The sequence below is a fragment of the Ursus arctos genome, chromosome X (assembly GCF_023065955.2).
Source record: "Ursus arctos isolate Adak ecotype North America chromosome X, UrsArc2.0, whole genome shotgun sequence".
Classification (NCBI taxonomy): domain Eukaryota; kingdom Metazoa; phylum Chordata; class Mammalia; order Carnivora; family Ursidae; genus Ursus; species Ursus arctos.
In genome coordinates this window covers 12,812,802-12,833,310 of record NC_079873.1, presented here as the reverse complement: position 1 = coordinate 12,833,310, position 20,509 = coordinate 12,812,802, and the positions used below count along the sequence as shown (strand labels likewise).

General features: G+C 44.1%; 2 protein-coding genes across 7 annotated transcripts in view; one reads left to right on the top strand and one right to left on the bottom strand.

Annotated features, from left to right (window-relative positions):
* Positions 1 to 13,600, bottom strand: part of SYAP1 (synapse associated protein 1) — a 31,661-nt gene extending 18,061 nt beyond the window's left edge. The window contains exons 1-4 of one of the 2 annotated variants that reach the window (XM_026480266.4): positions 13,225 to 13,600; positions 6,588 to 6,706; positions 5,744 to 5,810; positions 1,848 to 1,921 (exon numbers count right to left, since the gene is read on the bottom strand). In XM_026480266.4, coding sequence (XP_026336051.1) covers positions 1,848 to 1,921; positions 5,744 to 5,810; positions 6,588 to 6,706; positions 13,225 to 13,420 — 456 coding nt within the window. In that variant the 5' untranslated portion in view covers positions 13,421 to 13,600. The remainder of the gene's footprint in view (positions 1 to 1,847; positions 1,922 to 5,743; positions 5,811 to 6,587; positions 6,707 to 13,224) is intronic. The other variant, XM_048213279.2, reaches the window with a different exon arrangement.
* A 5,027-nt stretch (positions 13,601 to 18,627) lies between these two features.
* The window catches only part of CTPS2 (CTP synthase 2), a 97,211-nt gene continuing 95,329 nt past the window's right edge, over positions 18,628 to 20,509 (top strand). For 2 of the 5 annotated variants that reach the window (XM_026480267.4, XM_044377560.3), the window contains exon 1: positions 18,900 to 19,237. The gene's annotated coding sequence lies outside the window, so the exon portion shown is untranslated. Of the gene's footprint in view, positions 18,773 to 18,886; positions 19,238 to 20,509 lie in introns of those variants that run through there. The other 3 variants (XM_048213588.2, XM_048213586.2, XM_048213587.2) reach the window with 3 other exon arrangements.

The following is a 20,509-nucleotide window of genomic DNA, read 5'->3' as shown; positions in this document are numbered from 1 at the left end:
TGTGTGCCTCACCCATTCAGCACCCGCTGTGCTCCAGGCACAATGTCACCTGCTCAGCAGGGCACAGCACAGATGGAGTCCCTGCCTTCACAGTGTTTCTATTCCAGTTGTGGGGTGGAGGCGTGGGAAGAGACAAAGGCTTAGATTGCTAAGGCTATGAGACGGGGTAACTGGTGGAGGGCTGAAAGGATGGTGAGGAAGGAGGTGACATTTCAGATGAGATCTTATGGAATGGTGTAGGGTGGGGTTCCAGGAAGAGGGGACAGCAATCACAAGGCACTAAAGCAGGACAAAGCTTGGTTTGCTTGTACACCAAAAACAAACAGTGGCTGGAGTGCTGGGAGGCCAGGACAGTGGGGCACAAGGGAAGAGAGGTGTGTGAAGCCAAGGGCCTCAGAAGCCAGTGGAGGGAGTTTTTAGATCTTAGCCAATATGAGATGAGATGCCATTAGAAGGTTCTATGTAGAAGAGTGACACAAAGGGATTTATACCATAAATGGACCCCTGTGGCTGCTGATGTGAGCTTGTAGGGAAAGGGACAAGGATGGGACAGCAGCTGGGATCCTGGAGGCAGGAGATGATGGCATCAGGACCGCGGTGGTGGCAGTGGCAGTGGAGAAGTGGAGTAGAGGTATATTTTGAACACAGCCTTGTCAGGATATGGGTGGGTCTGGGGGGGGAGGTGTGACTGAAGGAAGACTCTCGGGCTGGTGACTAGAAAAAACTGGTAGATAACTGGAATCTTATTTTGAGATGGAGAAGACAGACAGCAACAGGTCTGGGGGACAGAGGAGCTGTGGGGACTTGACTGGTGAGTATCTGATGTTTGCCCTCAAATGATAACCTCACTGTCCCAATTTGCTTCTGGAGAAAAGCATTATGTGAGGTCAGCATCAAATCTGGCCACAATACAGTAAACAAAATACATGGGGTTCACACTAAACTCATAATGGATGCTCAGGCCTTTGAAGGATTTACTAATGGAAAGGAAAAAAACCTGAAAATGTCCGGGGGGAGGGCAATGGAAGGGAAGTAAAGCCCAGTTCTCTGTTTCCTAAAGTTCCATTTATGACTTTGGCTAAAAAAAAGAGTGGATTAAAAACAAAGCTTGAAAACCACCGATACAGTAAAAGCTCTATTTGCTGGGTCCTATGCCGGGCAGGCTGCCGGGTGCTGAGGACAGAGATCAAAGCCAGCTTCTGCCCGCTAAGAATGCACAGCCCAGTGGAGACACATGTTAAGTAGTGAGGGTCACATTTGGGAATCATATTCTCACGCCTGTACATGGTGATAAAACCCCTATCTACCTCACAGACGTGCAGTGAACCTCAAAGGAGATAATGCGTAAGAAAATTCTTTCTGAAGCTGTCAGGTGCTATACAATTGTTAACTGGTATCATTGCGTTCCCTCTGAAGTCTCAAGAGAAATTTTTGTGGGCCAGCACAGAAAATTTTATTTTTTATTCAATTTCAGTTTCAAATATATTTAACAGTTAAACAGAAAATTTAGAATACAATCTTTTCATTCAGACAAACTAGAACGCTATCTAGAAACTTTATATGATAGCCTATCTCAAAGATTATCTTAGTAACATAAAAGAATCCTTTTATGGCTGAAAGAATTATTTTGTGTAATAGATTATAGTTTACCATTAAGAAAAAAGAACTTAAGGAGAAGCAGGTTAAAACTGGAAGGGGGGTTTCTTAGGGGGAAAAAATAGTGAAAGTTGATATGTACAGTCCTAACATCTCAGAACATTTAAAAAATTGTATAGAAGAAAAACATTCTAAGGATAAAATCATGATAGGAAGAAAGTATTTCTATATAAGGAATCACAGATACTTACAGCTGATAAGGCCAAGATTTGTTGTTGAATTGTTTCTTCATCATTACTATCAACCCATGGGGGCACTGCTGCTTCTAAAGGTTTTTAATAACAAAGAAAAGAGAAAAACAGCTTACAAGGGTTACACTGCAATCCGTGGTTTGAAAGAATGAGAATGTTTCCACATAATCATTTTAGCAATTTACTAACGAGTTCCAAACATGAACATTCATCATAATTCCCAGACGTGATGTATGACTAAAGCATGTATGCATTTGGTAAAAAAATTACTTAAATTATATGGTGGAGAAATTGGACAACACCTTGACCAGGTGACCCAAATCATCACCACCAATGAGAAAGAGATGGCCATGGTAGGCTTCCAGATATGATAGCCCGAGGAAGACACAACATCATCTATGTAGTATTCTGGCCAAGAATGCATAATCTCAATCTAATCATGAGGAAGTATCAGCCAAAGCCCAACTGAGGCATAGTTTATTTAAAAAAAGGAGGGGGGAGAGGCGCCTGGGTGGCTCACTTGGTTAAGTGGCTGCCTTCAGCTCAAGTCATGATCCCAGGGTCCTGGGATCAAGCCCCATGGTGGTTCCCTACTCAGTGGGGAGTCTGCTTCTCCCTCTCTCTCTGCCCCTCCCCCCACCTGTGCTCTCTCTAATAAATAAATAAAATCTTTAAAAACAAAAAGGTGGGGGAAGTATCCTTCTAAAACATTAGCGTCCTAAAATAAAAGACAAAGACTGTGGAAATGTTGCAGATTAAAGGAGGCTAAGACACATGACAAAAGCTACAATACTGTACCCTAGACTGCATGCTGTATTGAGGGGGAAAAATGTACAAAGGACATTACTGGTTCAACTGACAAAATCAGAATATGTACACTGTATCAATGTTATATTTCCTAAAGCTGACAGCTGGACCATGTAAGAGAATATCCCTAGTTCTTAGGAAACACACACCGAGTGGAACAGAAAAGACAAGACACATAGAGTGAGAAAGAGAGTAAAGGATAAGGCTGATGGAATAAAACCAACCATCTAGGTAGAGGGTGTCGGGGTGTTCTCAGTACTCCTTTTATACTTGCAACTGTTCGGTAAATTAAAATTATTTCTAAATAAAAAGTTCTTTTTAAAAAGTCACTATACTTGATTCATGACAAAAGGTAATAAGCAATTAGGAATTGAGAAAAGGGTTGTCAGGACTGAAAGCAAATGAAAAAAAGAAATGGGCAAATCAGCGGCAATAAACAACAGGGCTGGGATCTTCAAAAGACACATTGTTTTGGGGGCTCACAAGAAAAAGAGAGGAGTACAACTCAGCAGGCTTATAATGCCAGAAAACAATGGCAACCACTGAGAGGTGAGTCCCAGGGGTTTTCTGCGAAGACCTGGGAGCTGATCTTGGTCTAGGAGGAGGAGTTCAGTGGTGGATGTGTGTAGGGGGCATTCAGAGGGAGCAGCAAGTGTGAAAGAGTGGAGACAAAGCCAGTGAGTATGTTGCTCATCTGAGCAGCTCTACCATCCGAACCAGGGCGGGGCAAGAGGGCAGAGCCAAGGCTGTGAAGGTGGGAGATCAGCACAGAAGACAGACATGCAGGGAGTCCTAATATTTTTGCCAAAGCAACCTTCCTTTCTATCATGCTGCAAAAGTCCAATGGAAGAGACATCCTATTGTGTACCTGCGATAGAAAAGTTATGTGCATGTGTGGATGGACATGTGGACAGACAGACAGACACTTGGCCCATTCTTTGGCTCATCCTAAGCAAGCAAATGATGGCAATTATAATCCAAATTCCATTAACTACAAGATAAAATAAACACATTTTCATACTTAAAAAAATTGGGGTAAAACCCTTTCAAAAATTTTTTTCCCCTCACACTATTTACTTTAATATTCTGGCCTCCATTTTTAGTCTATTCACCTTGGACAGCCTCTCCTGGTGTTTCTTACCCTCAGATGAGGTCCTCTCAAGGCCCAATCTACGGGTATGGATGAGACACCCCCCACTTCCCTGTTCTTCTGAAACTGCTCTTTTTAAGGTGATCAATAACCTCCTGATTGTCTCACCCATGGACACTTCCTAGTTCTTTTCTCTCTAAGCCCAGTTTCCTTCTCTGCAAAATGGAGACAAAAGTACTTCAGAGAGTTACTGTGACTGTTAAATTAACAAATGCATGTGGGATACTCACACAGTGCCTCTCGTCATGGTCCTTGTAAATGGACCTCTCAGCTGACCTCACTCTCCTTGAAATTCTCCCCTCTCTGGGCTTCCATTGTTTCTCTCTCCTAGCTGTTTTTTGTTTTTTGTTTTTTTTTTTTAAATGGCAGATTTGTTTCATCACTTACCAGCTGAGCAACCTTCATCGAATTACTTAACCTTGCTGATCCTTCCTTTTACTGAAGAAGATATTGTATATAAAGTACCCACCACTTAGCAGGTACTCAGGAACTGTCAATTCTCCCTGTTCCTCCCTTCCCCTCGACACTAGATCTCTGCTCAGCTCTCTTCATCCTTGACACACTTTTCACTGAGGTCACCCACTCTCATGGTTTTTACATGACTTAACTAATAATCTGTACTGGTAGATGGAATTCTCCATGCTTCAAACAGGAATCAACTGCCACTGCTGGACCTCATTCAGTTAGTTTAGAGCAGTGCTGACCAACAGAACTTTTTGCAATGATGGAAATGTTCTAGGTTTGCATTGCCTGAAGCCACTAGCTCCATGTGGCTGTCGGGCCCTTGAAATGTGAATAGTGCAACCGAGCAAGGGCGTTTTCCTGATATGCTACCTGCATTCCCTTCCCTGCCTCTGTACATGTTCCTCTCACCTGGACTCTAAAAGGGCGCCTCAAAACTGAAAGCGCCTCTAATCCTTTCACCCTAGTCCCTCAAAGTTCCTATCTCAGAGGCTCCAACCAGCTCCTACCCCAAGTCTCCAAGTCGGGACCACTTTCACTGCTTCCCATGAATCCCGAAGGTATGCTAATTTGTATAGATTATTTGTCCCAAAGATCTGCTTTACACTTTGAGTTTACCTAGGCATGACAATGCCGGACTCACCACACAATTAACTCTTTTTGAAATTGTGGCACTGCTCAAACTGATCAAATTATTTTACCCTTTTGCCAAATTCAAAGACATGAGGCCAGCTTTGTGTCTGAGTACATCCAGAGCCGATAACTATCAAACATTTAAATGAGGACTTATCAGTAAAGAAATGTATTGAGGGATGCCTGGGTGGCTCAGTCGGTTAAGCGTCTGACTTCGGCTCAGGTCATGATCTCAGTCCTGGGATGGAGCCCTGCGGCAGGTTCCCCACTCAGCGGGGAGTCTGCTTGTACCTCTCCCTCTCCCCCTGCTCTCTCTCAAATAAATACATAAAATCTTAAAAAAGGAAGGAAGGAAGGAAGGAAGGAAGGAAGGAAGGAAGGAAGGAAGAAGAAATGTACTGAGTAACTTCCCACAACACCTCATGACTTTTCACAGCCCCCTGGCATTCTGCAGGAAAGCTCTTTCATTTTTTCCTCCCAAAGAGAATGGGAAGAGAGCCAACTTTTGCTAAGTGCCTATTATGTGTACATCACACACTGTGCTGGACATGTTCTAAAGTGAGAAATGAAAGCTCACTCTCTTTCAGAACCAGCTCCCCAGAGGGGCTGTCACCTGCTGGTCTCACCCTCTATCCCAGCCACAGGGAACAATATCCTTCCTTCCTCTAAAGCCCAAAGGTTTATGAGCTTGTCTCCCCCACTAGCCTTTGTGCTACCTGAAGGATGGGGCTGTTACTTACACATTTTTGTATCGTCAGAGCCTTAGTGTGGTGTCTGGCACATTAACAGGTGCTCAATAAAATCTGGCAGGTAAGTAAGTAGTGTACAAAAACCTCTATCATACCTGACTTTTTGGTATGCTGTTCCTCAACAAATTTTTTCTGTTCCTTCTGAAAATCTCCTATAATTGTCTGTTAAAAAAATATATAAAGAATCAAGTTACTTTGAGAACTTTATTACTAGATAAGAATTACATTTAAGATTTATGAAGTCATGAGATATTTTATTAATTTTCTTCAAATAAAGCAGTTAAAAAGTGATACTTCCCCCTTTCCCCAACAAATAGAAATTCAACATATCTGAATTTTAAGTATACAACTCTTTTTATGATGGATTATCTTTTCAAATGCAAAGATAAAATGAGTTAAAAACTGAATTTTTGCTTTATTCCAAAAAAAACCAATAAAAGCCAAGTCAAATCTCATTCTAACAAAGAGTACACATAACAAAGCATCTAAATAACAAGCTATCTAAAGTTTAATTGATGACCTCCTTAGTTCAAATAATTACCAAGATAAATGAAATTCCCTGGGCATGCACGCCACCACTGCAGGAAATGAACAAACTTACTTCTTCGAGTCATAAAAGTGTAATTCCTAACGGGCTAGGACTTTAAACACTTAAATGAATGATGCAAAGGCATAAATATTTGGAAACAGTTATAGTTTAAATTCACAATATAAAAAGTTTAGTATTACCCAAAAGTATCAGTGTATTTTAGAATATATTAAAAGTAAAACCAAGATTATTTAAATCATAGCTACTTCTTATACAAAATGAGAAAAAAACCTCAGAATTTCAAAACAATATTTTTATCAGAATATGATATCCTACTTGGATTAATAAAGTTCATGAAAAGGGATAATTATATTAGCTGCTAATCAATTTCAAAAGATGTTTAAATGTACCTTATCAATGATGTCATCTATCTTTCCTTCTTCTACTGATTTCTTTATTGTTTGTGCTGTTTCAGCAACTGATTCAGTTATCTTTTTTGTAGCGGCAGTTGCAAAGCTAAACAGATAGTCTGTAAAGAATAAAAGACAGTCTATGCTCCATTCAAGTACAATGGTTATTATATTTGTGATTGTTCTCTTAAAGAGCTCTCATGGGAATCTTAAACCATAGGGCATGATTCTTGTTAACCAGGACTTGAAACACTGATAGTACTCTGGTCACTTCCTGGGTGGACCAGCCATCCATACCAGGCCTTTAATTCACCTCCTTCAAAGAGCGTTAGCATACTCCTACCCTCGCTCTCCCAGTAGCTGTTTCAGACTTGTCTTGCCCTTCTCCAGTCTCTCATTTTAATTTATCTCAGTAGATTATCTCCCTTCTAACTTCACAAGTAAGATCAAGGCTCCCTTTCACTTTCCTTGCTTTCTCGACTCAAATATACTATTTTATTTTCTCCTTCCCTCTTGTTCAAAGAAAACATGTTCTTCATGTCCTTCCTCCCCTAGATTAAGCCATCCCATAATAAATCTGGGGGAATTTTTAATAAAGACAAATCTTGGCAAGCCCTAATATAAATATAAATCCTTCTTAACTAATAATAATGAGCAAATATGCAGAATAAGATTAAAACTGGAACACGTAGGGGCGCCTGGGAGGCTCAGTGGTTAAGCACCTGCCTTCAGCTAAAGTCATGATCCCACGGTCCTGGGAACGAGCCCCACATTAGGCCCCCCGCTCAGCGGGAAGCCTGCTTCTCCCTCTCCCTCTGCCTGCTGCTCCCCCTGCCTGTGTTCTTTGTGTCAAATAAATAAAATCTTTAAAAATAAATAAATAAAAATAAAACTGGAACATGCACACTCATCTTTACAAAACAAAGCAAAAGTACAAAATTAACTTTCCATAAGACTTGAAAAGATACAAGCATCAAGGCTCTATTGCAACTTAAAGGTCTGTACTTAGACAAATATTGTTTCAAAGTCCACACTGGATACAATGTAGGGGGCAGGAAGCAACCTCAGGCTGGTTCTGAAGCAGGACTTGCTGGGACATGCTCTTGGGCAACTGGCCTTCCCATCTCGTCTAGTGGGAAATACTCTCTAAGTTAGGGCAGTCTTGTCTCTGCTACTTGTGCCTGCTGAGGGGCAGGTAGGTTGACTCTCACAACCCTCAGGCAGGGGGAAAACCCAGATAAGAATGGCAAAGGGAGCTTGGCACACCGGATTAAATCCTCACTGGTATCTCTTTCAGAGAATCAGGCAACTTGTACTGCTATCTGGGAGCAGCAATACTATCTGCCAATCTGAACAACCTTCTCTCCCACTTTCTGTAGCCTTTACCATAAACAGTCTACTTTTTCCCATTGTGTCTGGTGGTGTTTACCCGTCAGTGATGTCAACAACCCATTGTGACTATACCACAGGATACTACTTGCCTCTGGTTTCATTCTCGCCATTCTTCCCCCTCCTATTCTACATTCATATGACCCCAAGAAATTCTTGAGTATCTCCAAGGTCTCAGATACATTATTCCTTGGTTTGAAACACTTTTATCTGCCCTTCCTTTATCAGGCTAACTCTACATATACTGTGGGTCTCCGCTTAGATAGTACCTCTCAGGCAATGTTCCCTGGCTCCTTGACTAGAGTAGGACCTCCTGAGATGTGTTCCCTCAGCACAGTTCCCTGGACTGTGTTGCCAGTCCAACAACATTCATGACACTCTACTGATCACTTGGTGGCTCTGACTTCTCACTTAGACTGAAGGCCCATCCTAAGTCCCACTGGGGCAGGCACCAAGGTTGTCTGATTCACCACTGTATCCCCAGTGAGTGACCAATAAGTACTTGCTAAATGGACGAACGGGGAGCAACATAATAAGTGCTGAGTTTTAGGGAGGTCCCTCATTTCCCTTCGGTTATGACTAGTCTTTTTACAAAGTGGTACAATAAATTGGGTAGGTAGCCAGATTATTTTGTAAAAATATTTTTTGCTGATACTCAAAGAAATCTAAAGTTCTAAAACAGCAGCGTTCCTTTTAAGATTTTCTCAGGAAAATGTTTTCCTCATTTTTATTCTAAGGAGGATTTCTATTTAAAAACTGGTATTTTAGGGTGCCTGGCTTAGAAGAGAGTGTGACTGTGGGTCTCGGCATCGTGAGTTCGAGCCCCACACTGGGTGTAGGAATTACTTAAATAAATAAATAAACTTTAAAAAACCTGGTATTTTAGCATAATAATCTCAATTCTCAGATTTAATGACTCCAAGAGTGGAGTACACTCAACACAGAGAACACTGGAGGAAGTATAGTTCTTGCCCTCAAGGAATGTCCATTTCTAAACAAACAAACAAACCAATAAGAGGCTCAAAGACAAGAGGAGCAAGAATAATCATTAAACAGAGGCACTCAGAGAAGGGAGGGAGAAGGTCTCCCAAGAGTAATTAGAGAGTGGGCTGGATTCCGAAGTCAGAGGGAGTGGGATGTAGGAAAGCATGATAGGAGATTTTCAGGTAAGAAGCTCATAAAGATGAGAAGTGGTTTATTAATTTTGCAAATTAATATATTGGATGATACCAAGTTAAAGACAGTTTTCATTAACTGGTTAGAAAAAATTGAGACTAAGATAAGAGTTAACAGGAAGTAACAGGAGTACAATGTCCACTTCAGGAACATAGGCACAAAGAGAAGGTCTCAACTAAAGCAGCAACCAAAGAAGAAAAGGAAGACTAAGTAAAATGGCTCTCAGTGAGTATGACTATGCAACCTTATGGAAGGAGGGGGCAAACTGCTAACAATGAAAGTAGTCATTTTAATCTCACAATCATCTTGGGAGGAATAGGTATAATCTGCCCAGTTTTACAGACAGGTAAGCCAAGGCTCACAGAGGATAAATGATTTGCCCATTAAGATAGTGGCAGACTCTGCTGACTGCCTAGCCAATGCCTATCCCTTTTCTCCTTGCCAAAACAACCCCAATTTTGGTGGGTGCTCATCAAACCTAGGGTTGGTCTTGGGGAATTCTGACATAATCAAGGTCTTCTCATTATGCCTCTGTTGGATTCCCTGTAATCTGAAGGTGAATTTTCCGTAATTTGCAAATGATATCACAATAAAGACAATAGTGCAGGAAACTCAAACAAAGGCTATCTGCTTCTAACCGGCAAGCTTGTGCCCCAATTCCATATTGCCTCATGTCATATGAGCAAGTGACAAGGGCTTACAGAACTGAATGGAATGATAAGGATAAAGAAAAGTGGGAAGGTTCTCAAAGGTCAGAAAAAGCATACATTTGACAGACTAAAAAGAAGAAAGAGTTTAAGGCTTGCTGCTAGAACAAGAAAATAAGGAGTAGATAGTGGTTTCTAAGGCAAAGCCTTAGAAAATCAATATTCTTAAGCCACTGCTGGCTAATTTTTCAAAAATACTATATTTCATACAATTTTAGAATCTTCATGTTGGAAGGGGCTTTAGAGGTTACCTAATTGAAACTCTGACTCAGGTAGCCCTACTTCCAGGGATGGGGAGCACATGACTTCAAAGGGTAGCCAATTATTACTGTTATCCCCTCTAATTAGAAAATCCTTTTCATTGTCCTTGTCATTTTTACCTCTCAGATTTAGATCTGTCCTCTTAAGTAACATGTAATGACTTTTCTACAAAAAAAACTTCCAGAATTTTGAGCAATGCCCCTAAGTTTCTTCTTCAAGCTAAAATCCCCAGTTCTTTTTAGTATTGTTCATAAGCTGTGGGATCCAAGCTCTTGACCATTTGCACTGCCCTCCCCCGTCAGTTCTTTTACTTCTGTATTGAAGCAGACATATATTTTCCTACATACACACTAACTTTTGGGGCCTTCTTAGTTGTAAACTAAGCAAGTTAGGAACCTAGAACTTGAAATGCACTTTCCCTACAGAAAATGAGGATGGCCTAACTAATACAGTTCCACTGCAAATACTAAGAGCACTTTTCAAAGGAGAAGAGGAGGTGGCCCTTCCTCCATTTCTGGGCATGGACTGGCCTTAGGGATGGTTTTGAAAAAGCCAAAGCTCATTTTTGGCCATCCTCCCACTTATTTAAACTGTGCAAATGACTCATATATTTAACACTCTCAGAGGTATGGATTTTTTTTTTTAAAGGAAGAGTACAGATAAAGCTTCAATTTGGTCGACTTTAACAAAAACCAAGCAACCAATTTGTGCTGAATAAGAAGTTACTTTGGGGGGGGGCGCCTGGGTGGCACAGTCGTTGAGCGTCTGCCTTCGGCTCAGGGCATGATCCCAGCGTGCTGGGATCGAGCCCCACATCAGGCTCTTCCACTAGGAGCCTGCTTCTTCCTCTCCCACTCCCCCTGCTTGTGTTCCCTCTCTCGCTGGCTGTCTCTGTCAAATAAATAAATGAAATCTTTAAAAAAAAAAAAAAGAAGTTACTTTGGGGCATGAGGCCTTCAGGGAGGTATGGAGGAGCTCTTCAGTGAATTCCCTTATAAACTGTCCTCCTTCTGAAGTAGGTAATCCTAGGAGGCCAGAGTTTATCAGGAGGGAGGACCAAGCACAGGAAGGTTTGGTTTTAGGTGAGGGAGTGGAATCCAGGCCTGGGTGTCCACCATTTGTAACTGGTGAGTTGCCTAAATTTACAAATAGATCATCATGAACCAGAAGTATTTAGGGTCCAACCTTGAAGGCAGGCACTCAACAAGTGTTTACAAAATAAACGGGGATCCCAGGAGAGTCCATGTAGATTTTAAAAGGCTAAAGAAATCAATCTACATAGTGGGAGTCAGGCTCAGAGACACTTAATTTCAGTTTTTAAGAGAGGAGTCTTTTTGGGGCGCCTGGGTGGCTCAGTTGGCTAAGCCTCTGCCTTGGGCACAGGTCATGATCTCCAGAAGGTCCTGGGATCAAGCCCCCCCCCCCCCCATTGAGCTTCCTGCTCAGTGGAGAGTCTGCTTGTCTCTCTCCCTCTCCCTCTGCCCCTACCCCTGCTCGTGCTGTGTCTCAAATAAATAAATAAAATCTTTATAAAAATAAGTAAATACAAATGTAAGGTTTCAAGCTGACGATAAAGCCCTTGCTGTTTTAAGAACTGACTTCTGGAGTGCCTGGCTGGCTCAGTCACTAGAGCATGTGACTCTTGATCTCAGGGTTGTGAGTTCAAGCCCCATGTTAGGCGCAGACATTACATAAAAAAAAAAAAAAAGTGACTTTTGATAGTTTCCTGAAGATCAACAAAAATGGTTCTCTATGTTCTATGAAATGGAGTAAACACCCATACCCTGCTTTTCCTAACATGGTCCCACTTCTATCTATCTCAACTACCCAACATAGCCTTTTTGCTCTGGCCTAATTCACCTCACATCTCTTCAGCATTGCAAGCTCATTTCTTCTCAATTCTCTACACACAAAACAATGTTCCCTCTTTAGAGATTTTGTTGCACAGCACTTAGCTGTATTTTTTTGTGTGTGTGTGCACTGTTTGGGGAATTTGAGCTGAGATTCTGTACTGCCATGTCTTGAGATTGTCTGTTTTCCCTGCCCCCTCTCCAAACTTTTTGAATGTTAGAGCCTTTCTTATTCAAATACGTGTTTCTCCAATCTCAGGCTCCAGCCTCCCCTTTTGCTCTGGCCTTTTAGCAGATTCTTAAAAAATGCTTGCTAAATTTAGAATCTACCTTTGCTGCAGTTCTCTCACTTGTAGTGCCACCTGCTTTAGACCCCCACCTTCTCAAAGACGTTTTCTTTGATTATTTAAGCTCGCCAAGGTCTCCAGAATCAGAATTACTAGAGCTATGTATTTATGTGTTTATTTGTCTTGCTTATTAAACTATGTGTTTATTCTTCAAGCCTACTACTTTTACTCTCCTCTCCAACTAGACTGTGGCTCTCAAAGGGTACGGGCTTCCAAATTAGAGCTAGGTTCAAATACCACATCTACCGCTTGCTGTCAGTATAACTTTGAGCCAGTAACTCTGGGCTTGTTCTCCCAACTCACGGGGAGGTTTAACAGAGTAAATGAGATATCGTTCACCATACATGTAGTCCCGAAATCTGCATCAGACAAAAATGGACAGCTACTTTCCCGCTTTAAAAAAAATTCCACTGCACCTAAAAAGGAGACCAGCCTGAGGGAGGCCTTCCGTAACTCTTCCCGCAATTTACTTCAGACAACACACTGTGCCCTAAGGGCACAAAAGGGCACTTTTCCAGCCAACTAAAGTCCCCCAATGTCCCCCGTCATGGGGGTGGGGGTGTGGAGGTGAAAGCTGGAGAACTAAACAAAAAAGATTCCTTGTCAAACCTAAAGACGTCGAGCGACACCGTTTTACGGAGGCCCTGGCTCCCAATGTTTACACACTTCGTAAAGAGTGACCTGTCACCAGGAACTTCAGGCACAGGATTTGACTGCTAGATGAAGCTTCGGCCTTGCCCAAATCCTCACCAACCTCTCCCGTCCCAAGACGACCGAGTGACAGACACACCTTCCTCCCCTTCCACCCCCACCCCCCTCAAGCGGTCGGGCCCGAGCTCCGGGGCTTCGAGAGAAGGGAGCAGACACCCCCCACACTCTCTGGTCCCGAGGGCCGGAGGAGACTCACTGCCAAGGCCTTTTGCCTGATGAAGGAGTTCCTGGTCTCCCGCTTGCCGCGGCTCCCCCTCCGCCGCCGACTCGGACACCGCTTCGGAGCACTGCTGGGGAGAAGCGTCTCCCTCGACTTGCCCGTCTCCCTCAGACTGCCGGCCACCCGCCGCCGGCTGCTCCAAGCCAAACCAACTGCTCAAACCCCGGAACATCCCGCCCGCGGGGCCGCTACAGCGGTCCCGGTTACCGGACACCCCAACTGGCACGGTCGGCTCCCGACTCCACAATGCGCGTCTCCCAGGGAGATGGCCGGAAGTGCGACCCTGGAGCAGCCTCTCTATCCATCTCCCCGTCTCTATGGCCGCTCTGCCGCGGGCTGCGCGTGCGTCATTTCCGCCAAAGGCCCCGCCCCCGTTGGCTGTTTCTGTCAGTAGCTTTATGACGTGCGTGGAAAGCAGACAAAGGGTTTTCCCAGAGTAGTCCAGCCCGGTCCTCTTTCCTCCTTCCCCAGCTTTTCTAGGTGACTGATCCAGACGTGTAAACGGCGTCTCTGTCACTCTAAGCAGCTTGGCTGCTGACTTAGCCTCACCTTTTCAAGTCCAGCTGGGCTGTCGCCGCAGAAATGGACGTTTTTAGCCCATCTCTGAGTCCAAATCACAACTGGCCCGGGGCCTCTAGGTCGAACAACTAATTTATAGGGAATACAGGGGATTAAGGAAAGTGTTAAAAGGACACCACGGGATGTGGGCAGCAGAATCTAAGCTGTGAGAAACCACAGGACAAATGACCTTGTTTCTTCAAATAAATTGCAAGGAGGAGAGGGGAAAGGGGGAAACTATAGATTAGGAATGATTTAAAAGCCATAATCCATGGCAACCTGTGGATTTTGTTTAGATCCTAATTCAAACAAACATTGGGGGGGAGAAGTATAAAAACTGGAAATTTGATCCAACAGTTCATGAAATTAAGGAATTATTAAAAATTTAATTGTTTTAGAATACCCATAAAATTTAACATCTCAACCATTTTTAAGTGTACAGTTCAGTAGTGTTAAGTACATTCACATTATGCAACCAATCTCCAGAACTCTTTTCAAGTTGCAAAACTGAAACTATACCCATTAAACAACTCCCCATTCTCTCTTCCCACCAGCCCCTGGCATTCACCATTTTACTTTCTGTCTCTATGACTGTGACTACTCCAGGAACCTCATATAAGTGCAATCATACTATATTTGTCTTTTTGTGACTGTCTTATTTCACTTAGCAAATGTCCTTGATGTTCATTCATGTTATAGCATGTGTCAGAATTATCTTAAAATTCTGCCTTTAAAAGGCTATGTTAAAAAAGGCTGAGTGATTCTCTCTTGCATATAGATACCACTTTTTGTTAATCCATGTATGAGTTGATAGACGTAGGGATTGTTAATTTTTAAATTGTGGTGATGGTATTGTGTGTACTTAAAGGAGTTCTTATCTTTAAGAGAGTTGTACTGAGATATTTACCAAAGAAATGATAGGATGTCTGTCATTTGCTTCAAATTAATACAGGAAGTGGGGCAGAAAAGGGTAGGGATATAGATGAAAAAAGCTTGGCCATGGTTTGAAGTTGTTCAAGCTGGTGGTTATACTTTTATGTCTGCCACTCTGTACCTTTAACTTTTTCCATAATAACATGTAAATGAAAAACAAACAAACAACTGGTCAAGTGAACAACTACCCCTTCAGAGCAGCGAGTGCGTGAACAGATTTCACAAGCAGTCTTAAGGAATCGGTTGGCGAAGGACAACCATTATTCCTCCTCCTCCCACCTAGTTCCAGTGTCCTGTGGGAGTATGTGGGGACAGACTATGACAGATTCTGATTCTGATTTTCCTACTCTCCAGTTTTCCAGCCTGAGGTATAGTCACAATTCCGATCCAGGATTTTGGCTTAATAAGGCCAAATAACTTCTTTTTAAAGATTTTATTTATTTATTTATTTATTTATTTGAGAGAGACTGAGAGAGAGAGCACAAGCAGGGCAGAGGGAGAGGGACAAGCAGACTCCCCTCTGAGCAGGGACACCCCCCCCCCACGTGAGACCTTATCCCAGGACCCTGGTATCATGACCTGAGTTGAAGGCAGATGCTTAACCGACTGAGCCACCCAGGCGCCCTAGAGCCAAACAACTTTATTGAGATATGATTCACATACTATATAATTAACGTATATAAAGTGTACAATTCAATGATTTTTGTTATACATTACACTATTAATTTTTTAAATGGTAGTAAAATATATATAACATAAAATCTGCTCTTTTAACTTTTTTTTTTTTAAATAGGCTCCACGCCTAGTGTGGACTCCAGTGTGGCGCTTGAATTCAAGATCCTGAGATCAAGACCTGAGCTGAGCTGAGAGACGCTTAACCGACTGAACCACCCAGGTGCCCCCCATTTTAACTATTTTTAAGTGTACAATTCAGTGGCATCAGTGACATTCCAACCTGTTTTTAGAGTCTGGGTATTGATTCAGCTTTGAAAGTCAGGAGACATCTTAGGACAAATGTTTTCTGGGATTTATGTTGGTAAGAATCTGAAAGTGGTCAACACTTGACTGAAAAGGGATATTTGTTTCAAGTATGATCGGAATGAGCCCAGAATTTCAGTCAGAAGCCTAGAGGAATGAAGTTTTTAACGTCACCATCTAACAGATGAATAACCTTGATGTGTTATTTGTCCTTTCTGCCCTTCAAGTTTCTTCACCTGCAAAAATACGGTGCAGAGGTGGGGCCCAACCCATTCGGCTCTACTTTTGCCTTATCTTCAGGAGCACCCAAAACCACAGTAAAGGCTGAGTTCCCCGGGGAACAGATGGTTTTACAATGGTTCTGAAAGGTAGAATTCTTCAAAATAAAAGATTGTAAGAGAGCACGAGCAATCAACTTAATGACAGACTTTGTTTTCATCTCTTTTTTTATCCTTATTGCTATGCTGGTAGTGGGCCATGAATAAATACTTGTTTATTCATGAGGATAGTCTTGTCCCACCCAAATCGGTCAATCTGAATCCTGTTATCAAATTTGTTTTTCTGTTCAATTTTTTCCCCATTTTGGATCAATAATACAATAGTTATGATAATCCCTTTGTAATCACAAAATATCTTCCGTCTGTTAGCTACATAGAGGAATAGAATAAGATAAGGATAAAGCCCCACATCCTGTGCTGAACAATCTGGCTTTGGAGACAAACATTGATGTCCTGGCTTTGCTCCTCGTCTTAACTAATGTACCTTTGGTCAGGACACTTCACATCTCTAAGCCTCGGGTTCTTCGTTACAGAAAGGGGACCATAACTATGAGAAATAAACTGAGGGCTACAGAGGGGAGGGGGGTGGGGGAATGGGATAGGCTGGTGATGGGTAGTAAGGAGGGCACATATTGCATGGTGCACTGGGTGTTATACACAACTAATGAATCATCGAGCCTTACATCGAAAACCGGGGATGTACTGTATGGTGACTAACATAATATAATAAAAAATCATTATAAAAAAAAAAAAAAAGAAAGGGGACCATAGTAATTGTCCTGGTTGTGAAAAGAGAATGAAGTATTGAAATGCGGAAGGAAACCTTACATATGTGGCAGGTAAATACCACCATTGATGTTGGCCCATTTCATGAGTGTCTTTTCCACAGGACACTCTGGAAGACTTCTTTCATTACAAACCTCTCCATGCCTCCAGCCTTCAAAGGTGTTTCCTCCTCCTTTTTTTTTTTTTAAATTTTAAAGATTTTATTTATTTATTTGAGAGAGAGACAGAGAGAGCATGAGCAGGGGGAGGGGCGGAGGGAGAGGGAGAAGCAGACTCCCCGCTGAGCAGGGAATGAGATACAGGACTCCATCCCAGGACCCCGAGATCATGACCTGAGCTGAAGTCACATGCTTTTTTTTTTTTTTAAGATTTTATTTATTTATTTATTTATTTGACAGAGAGAGAGAGACAGCCAGCGAGAGAGGGAACACAAGCAGGGGGAGTGGGAGAGGAAGAAGCAGGCTCCCAGCGGAGGAGCCCGATGTGGGGCTCGATCCCAGAACGCCGGGATCAGGCCCTGAGCCAAAGGCAGACGCTTAACGACTGAGCCACCCAGGCGCCCCTGAAGTCACATGCTTAACCGACTGAGCTATCCAGGTGCCCCAAAGGTGTTTCCTCCTTTTCAAAAATTTTATTTATTGGCCTTCATGAAGACCTGGGGCTTCCATACACTTCCTGCTGAGTGGAGCCTCTGTTTATTTTCCAGAAGCTGACATCACTATCCCTAGTGCCTTCCTGCTTCTTCCATGACAATACTCTGTCATCCTCGGTGGGGAGAAACTCCCCTTTGCTTTGAAACTCATTGAATTTTTGCCATAAACCCTCCACCCATCCTTGTTGCTGTCATCTATTAGCTTTGGGGTCACTCCTCCACATTCACTGAAGATTTGGTTCCTTGGTCTCAATTGACTCCTCCAAGTTCCAAGGACCTAGGTGTCCCACACAGTGGCCTGGTGGGTGCTAGACCCACTCATTTGACTCTGTTTCAGCTGTCAGACCCTAAACTGAATCATCTCCTGGAATTACTTCCCCTTTAAAGTCTCCAATGCCAACACCACAGCTGGTGACAGCATGCCAGCTCCCTTATTCCCAGAGGCCTTTGTCTTTAGTTCTGATTCTTTTCTTCATAGTGTATCAGCTCTACACTGTTCTCAGTCCTTCCCTGTGTGGTCTAGACGCCCAGTGCAGTACCACAATCACATTCTTTCCGGCCCTCAACTGCCTCACTCACTGCCCTCTACGCAGCCCACAAACTACTTTTATCATAAATATCCATATTTATATATCCACCTATAGATAGCTGGCAAAATCATAGCTGGGCATCATTACATACTATGGTTTCTAAACTCCCCTAGGTCTTCAATGATACCTGCCTAACTTGGTACTCTAGTGACTCACACTGGTAATTCAAAATTTTCACCACTTTCCTAACTTCCAACTCAACCCCAAACCCTTCTATTGTCCAGTTAGAGCCTTTCTCCTCCAGTGCTTTGTGTATGTTCTTCCCTTCCCCTGAATAACCTGTGTCTTCTCCCAGCACCAGCCATCCTCCAAATACTCTTAAAAAAAGTCAGTGGGTGAACCCCTGATTGCCCCCCCACCTTTCTTTTTTTTTTTTTTTCTTTCTTTCTTTCTTTCTTTCTTTCTTTCTTGTTTGTTACACTAGTACTGTTTGAAGAACTTTACTAATTTTTTCTTCTAAGATTTTAAGTAATCTCTACACCAAACACGGGGCTTGAACCTACAACCCAGAGATCAAGAGTAGCATGCTCCAGCAATTGAGCCAGCCAGGCGCCCCAGGGAACTTTACTGATTTCAAAAGATGTGTAGACCTGCCTCCAGACTGTGACCCCTTCAAAGGCAGGAATCGAGTTGTATCTGCGTCCTCTTCTTAGCGTTCTGCAGTTCCTGGAGCGCAGTAAGGGATCCACAAACGTTTGTGGACAGTGTGAAACTCTTTACAGTGGTGAGAACTGGACGGGAGGACCCGAGTAAGGATCTCAGCTTGCCAAGAGGCAGGGGCTCGCCGGGAACGTGGCGTTCACCCGCGCCCCCGAAGTGCCTCAGCTATATGAGCCGCGGAGGGGAGGAGCAGTCCCCGGGCTGAGCGAGGCCTGGGGCCAAGTGCATCCAGGGCGGAGGGTGGCGGGAAGCTGTCTGTGCCTGAGGAGTCACTTTTTAGGCGCTTGTTTTGGAGCATTGCACAAACGCGGGTGCAAACCCCAAGCTCACCAGCGTGAGTCAGCGGGGCCCGCAGCAGCAGGAGAGGGAAAGGTGGGCGAGGAGGGCGCCGCGCACCCCGAGGCCCGCGTGGGCGGCGGGAAGGACCTGGTGGCGACAGGGGACACCCCTAGCGGCGGCCCCTTCCCCAGCCCTACAGGTGAGCGCGGGCCCGCCACGGGGCGGAGCGCGCTGTCCCCACCGGCCACTCTCCCGGCGCCACCACCACCGCGCAGGTAACCCCCCGCCCGGACCTTCCCCGGACCCCCAGGCCCTCCGCGCTGTGGCCACCCCGCGTCCCCAGGGCCTCCGCGCCCCCAGTCCAGGCGCGCACGTGGGGCCGGGCGCCTTTGTCCCCTCGCCGATGGCGCCCGCGCCGAGTCGGAGAGGGGCCGGCAACCGGCGCGTCCCCGCACCCGGCGCGCGCAAGCCTCCGGCGGACGGCGGACGGCAGACGGGCGGGGGCCAGGGCTGCCCTGCCGGCGCCCAGTGCCGTCGGAGCCCGCCCTGCGGCGGCCCAAGATCCGGGCTCTGGAGCGTCGCGTTCCCGGGGTGCACTTCTCCCCCAACCGGCCTCGGAAGGGGGCGCAAGGGCCGGCTGCACCCCGGGCCGCATTTCTCCCTGGCCTCGGGAGCCCAGAGAGCCCCGAGATGGCGTTGGCGGAAGTGAAGCCCCGCGCGGAGTGAAATGGCCTTTCGGTCCCCTCCCCCGCCCAGTGCACTGGTTAAGCAACGACCCCAGCATTTTACCCAGAATAGCTGTTTAGGGCGCACTGGGACTAAGTACGCTGCTGCCACAAAATAGCTTTCTTTTGGCAACAGTTTTTACAGATTGGATGTGTAATTTACATACAACAAAATGCCCCCATTTTAAGGGTGCAGATCGAGGATTTGACAAATTACACATCCGTGTAACTACTACCCCAACGTTGACGTGCACACCATTTCATTTCCATCGCCCCAGGAAGTTCCCTCGTGCCCCTGTCCAGTCAGTCCACACGCCCCCCACCTGCCTGCTTTCTATCATAGCTTAGTTTTGCCTGCTTTAGCACTTAATAAAAGGGCATCATTCAGTAAGTATTCTACTTTTTGACTAATAATTACTTTTTAAATGGCCATCATTTGAGAAGGTGTTTCTTGGTGCTTCCGATGTTTTCATTTGCTCTTGGGCCTGCGCTGTCTCAGAGTGCGAGAGCCACTGGCCGCATGTGCCTCTGGAGCACTGGAAATGTGGTGTCTGAATTGCGATGTGCTGAAGTAGACACACCGAATTTTGAAGAAACTAGTACAAAAAAAGGGGGACATAAAATACCTCACTAATGAATTCTTACATTGTGTGTTAAAATGATAGTATTTTGGATACATTGGGTTGAATAAGGTATTATTAAAATTAACTTCCTGTTTCTTTTTACTTTTTAAATATGGCTACTAGAAAATTTAAAATTACACAGGTAGCTTTTGTAATGTTTTTATTGGACTGCAGACAGAAGCAGCTCTACACACTCCTG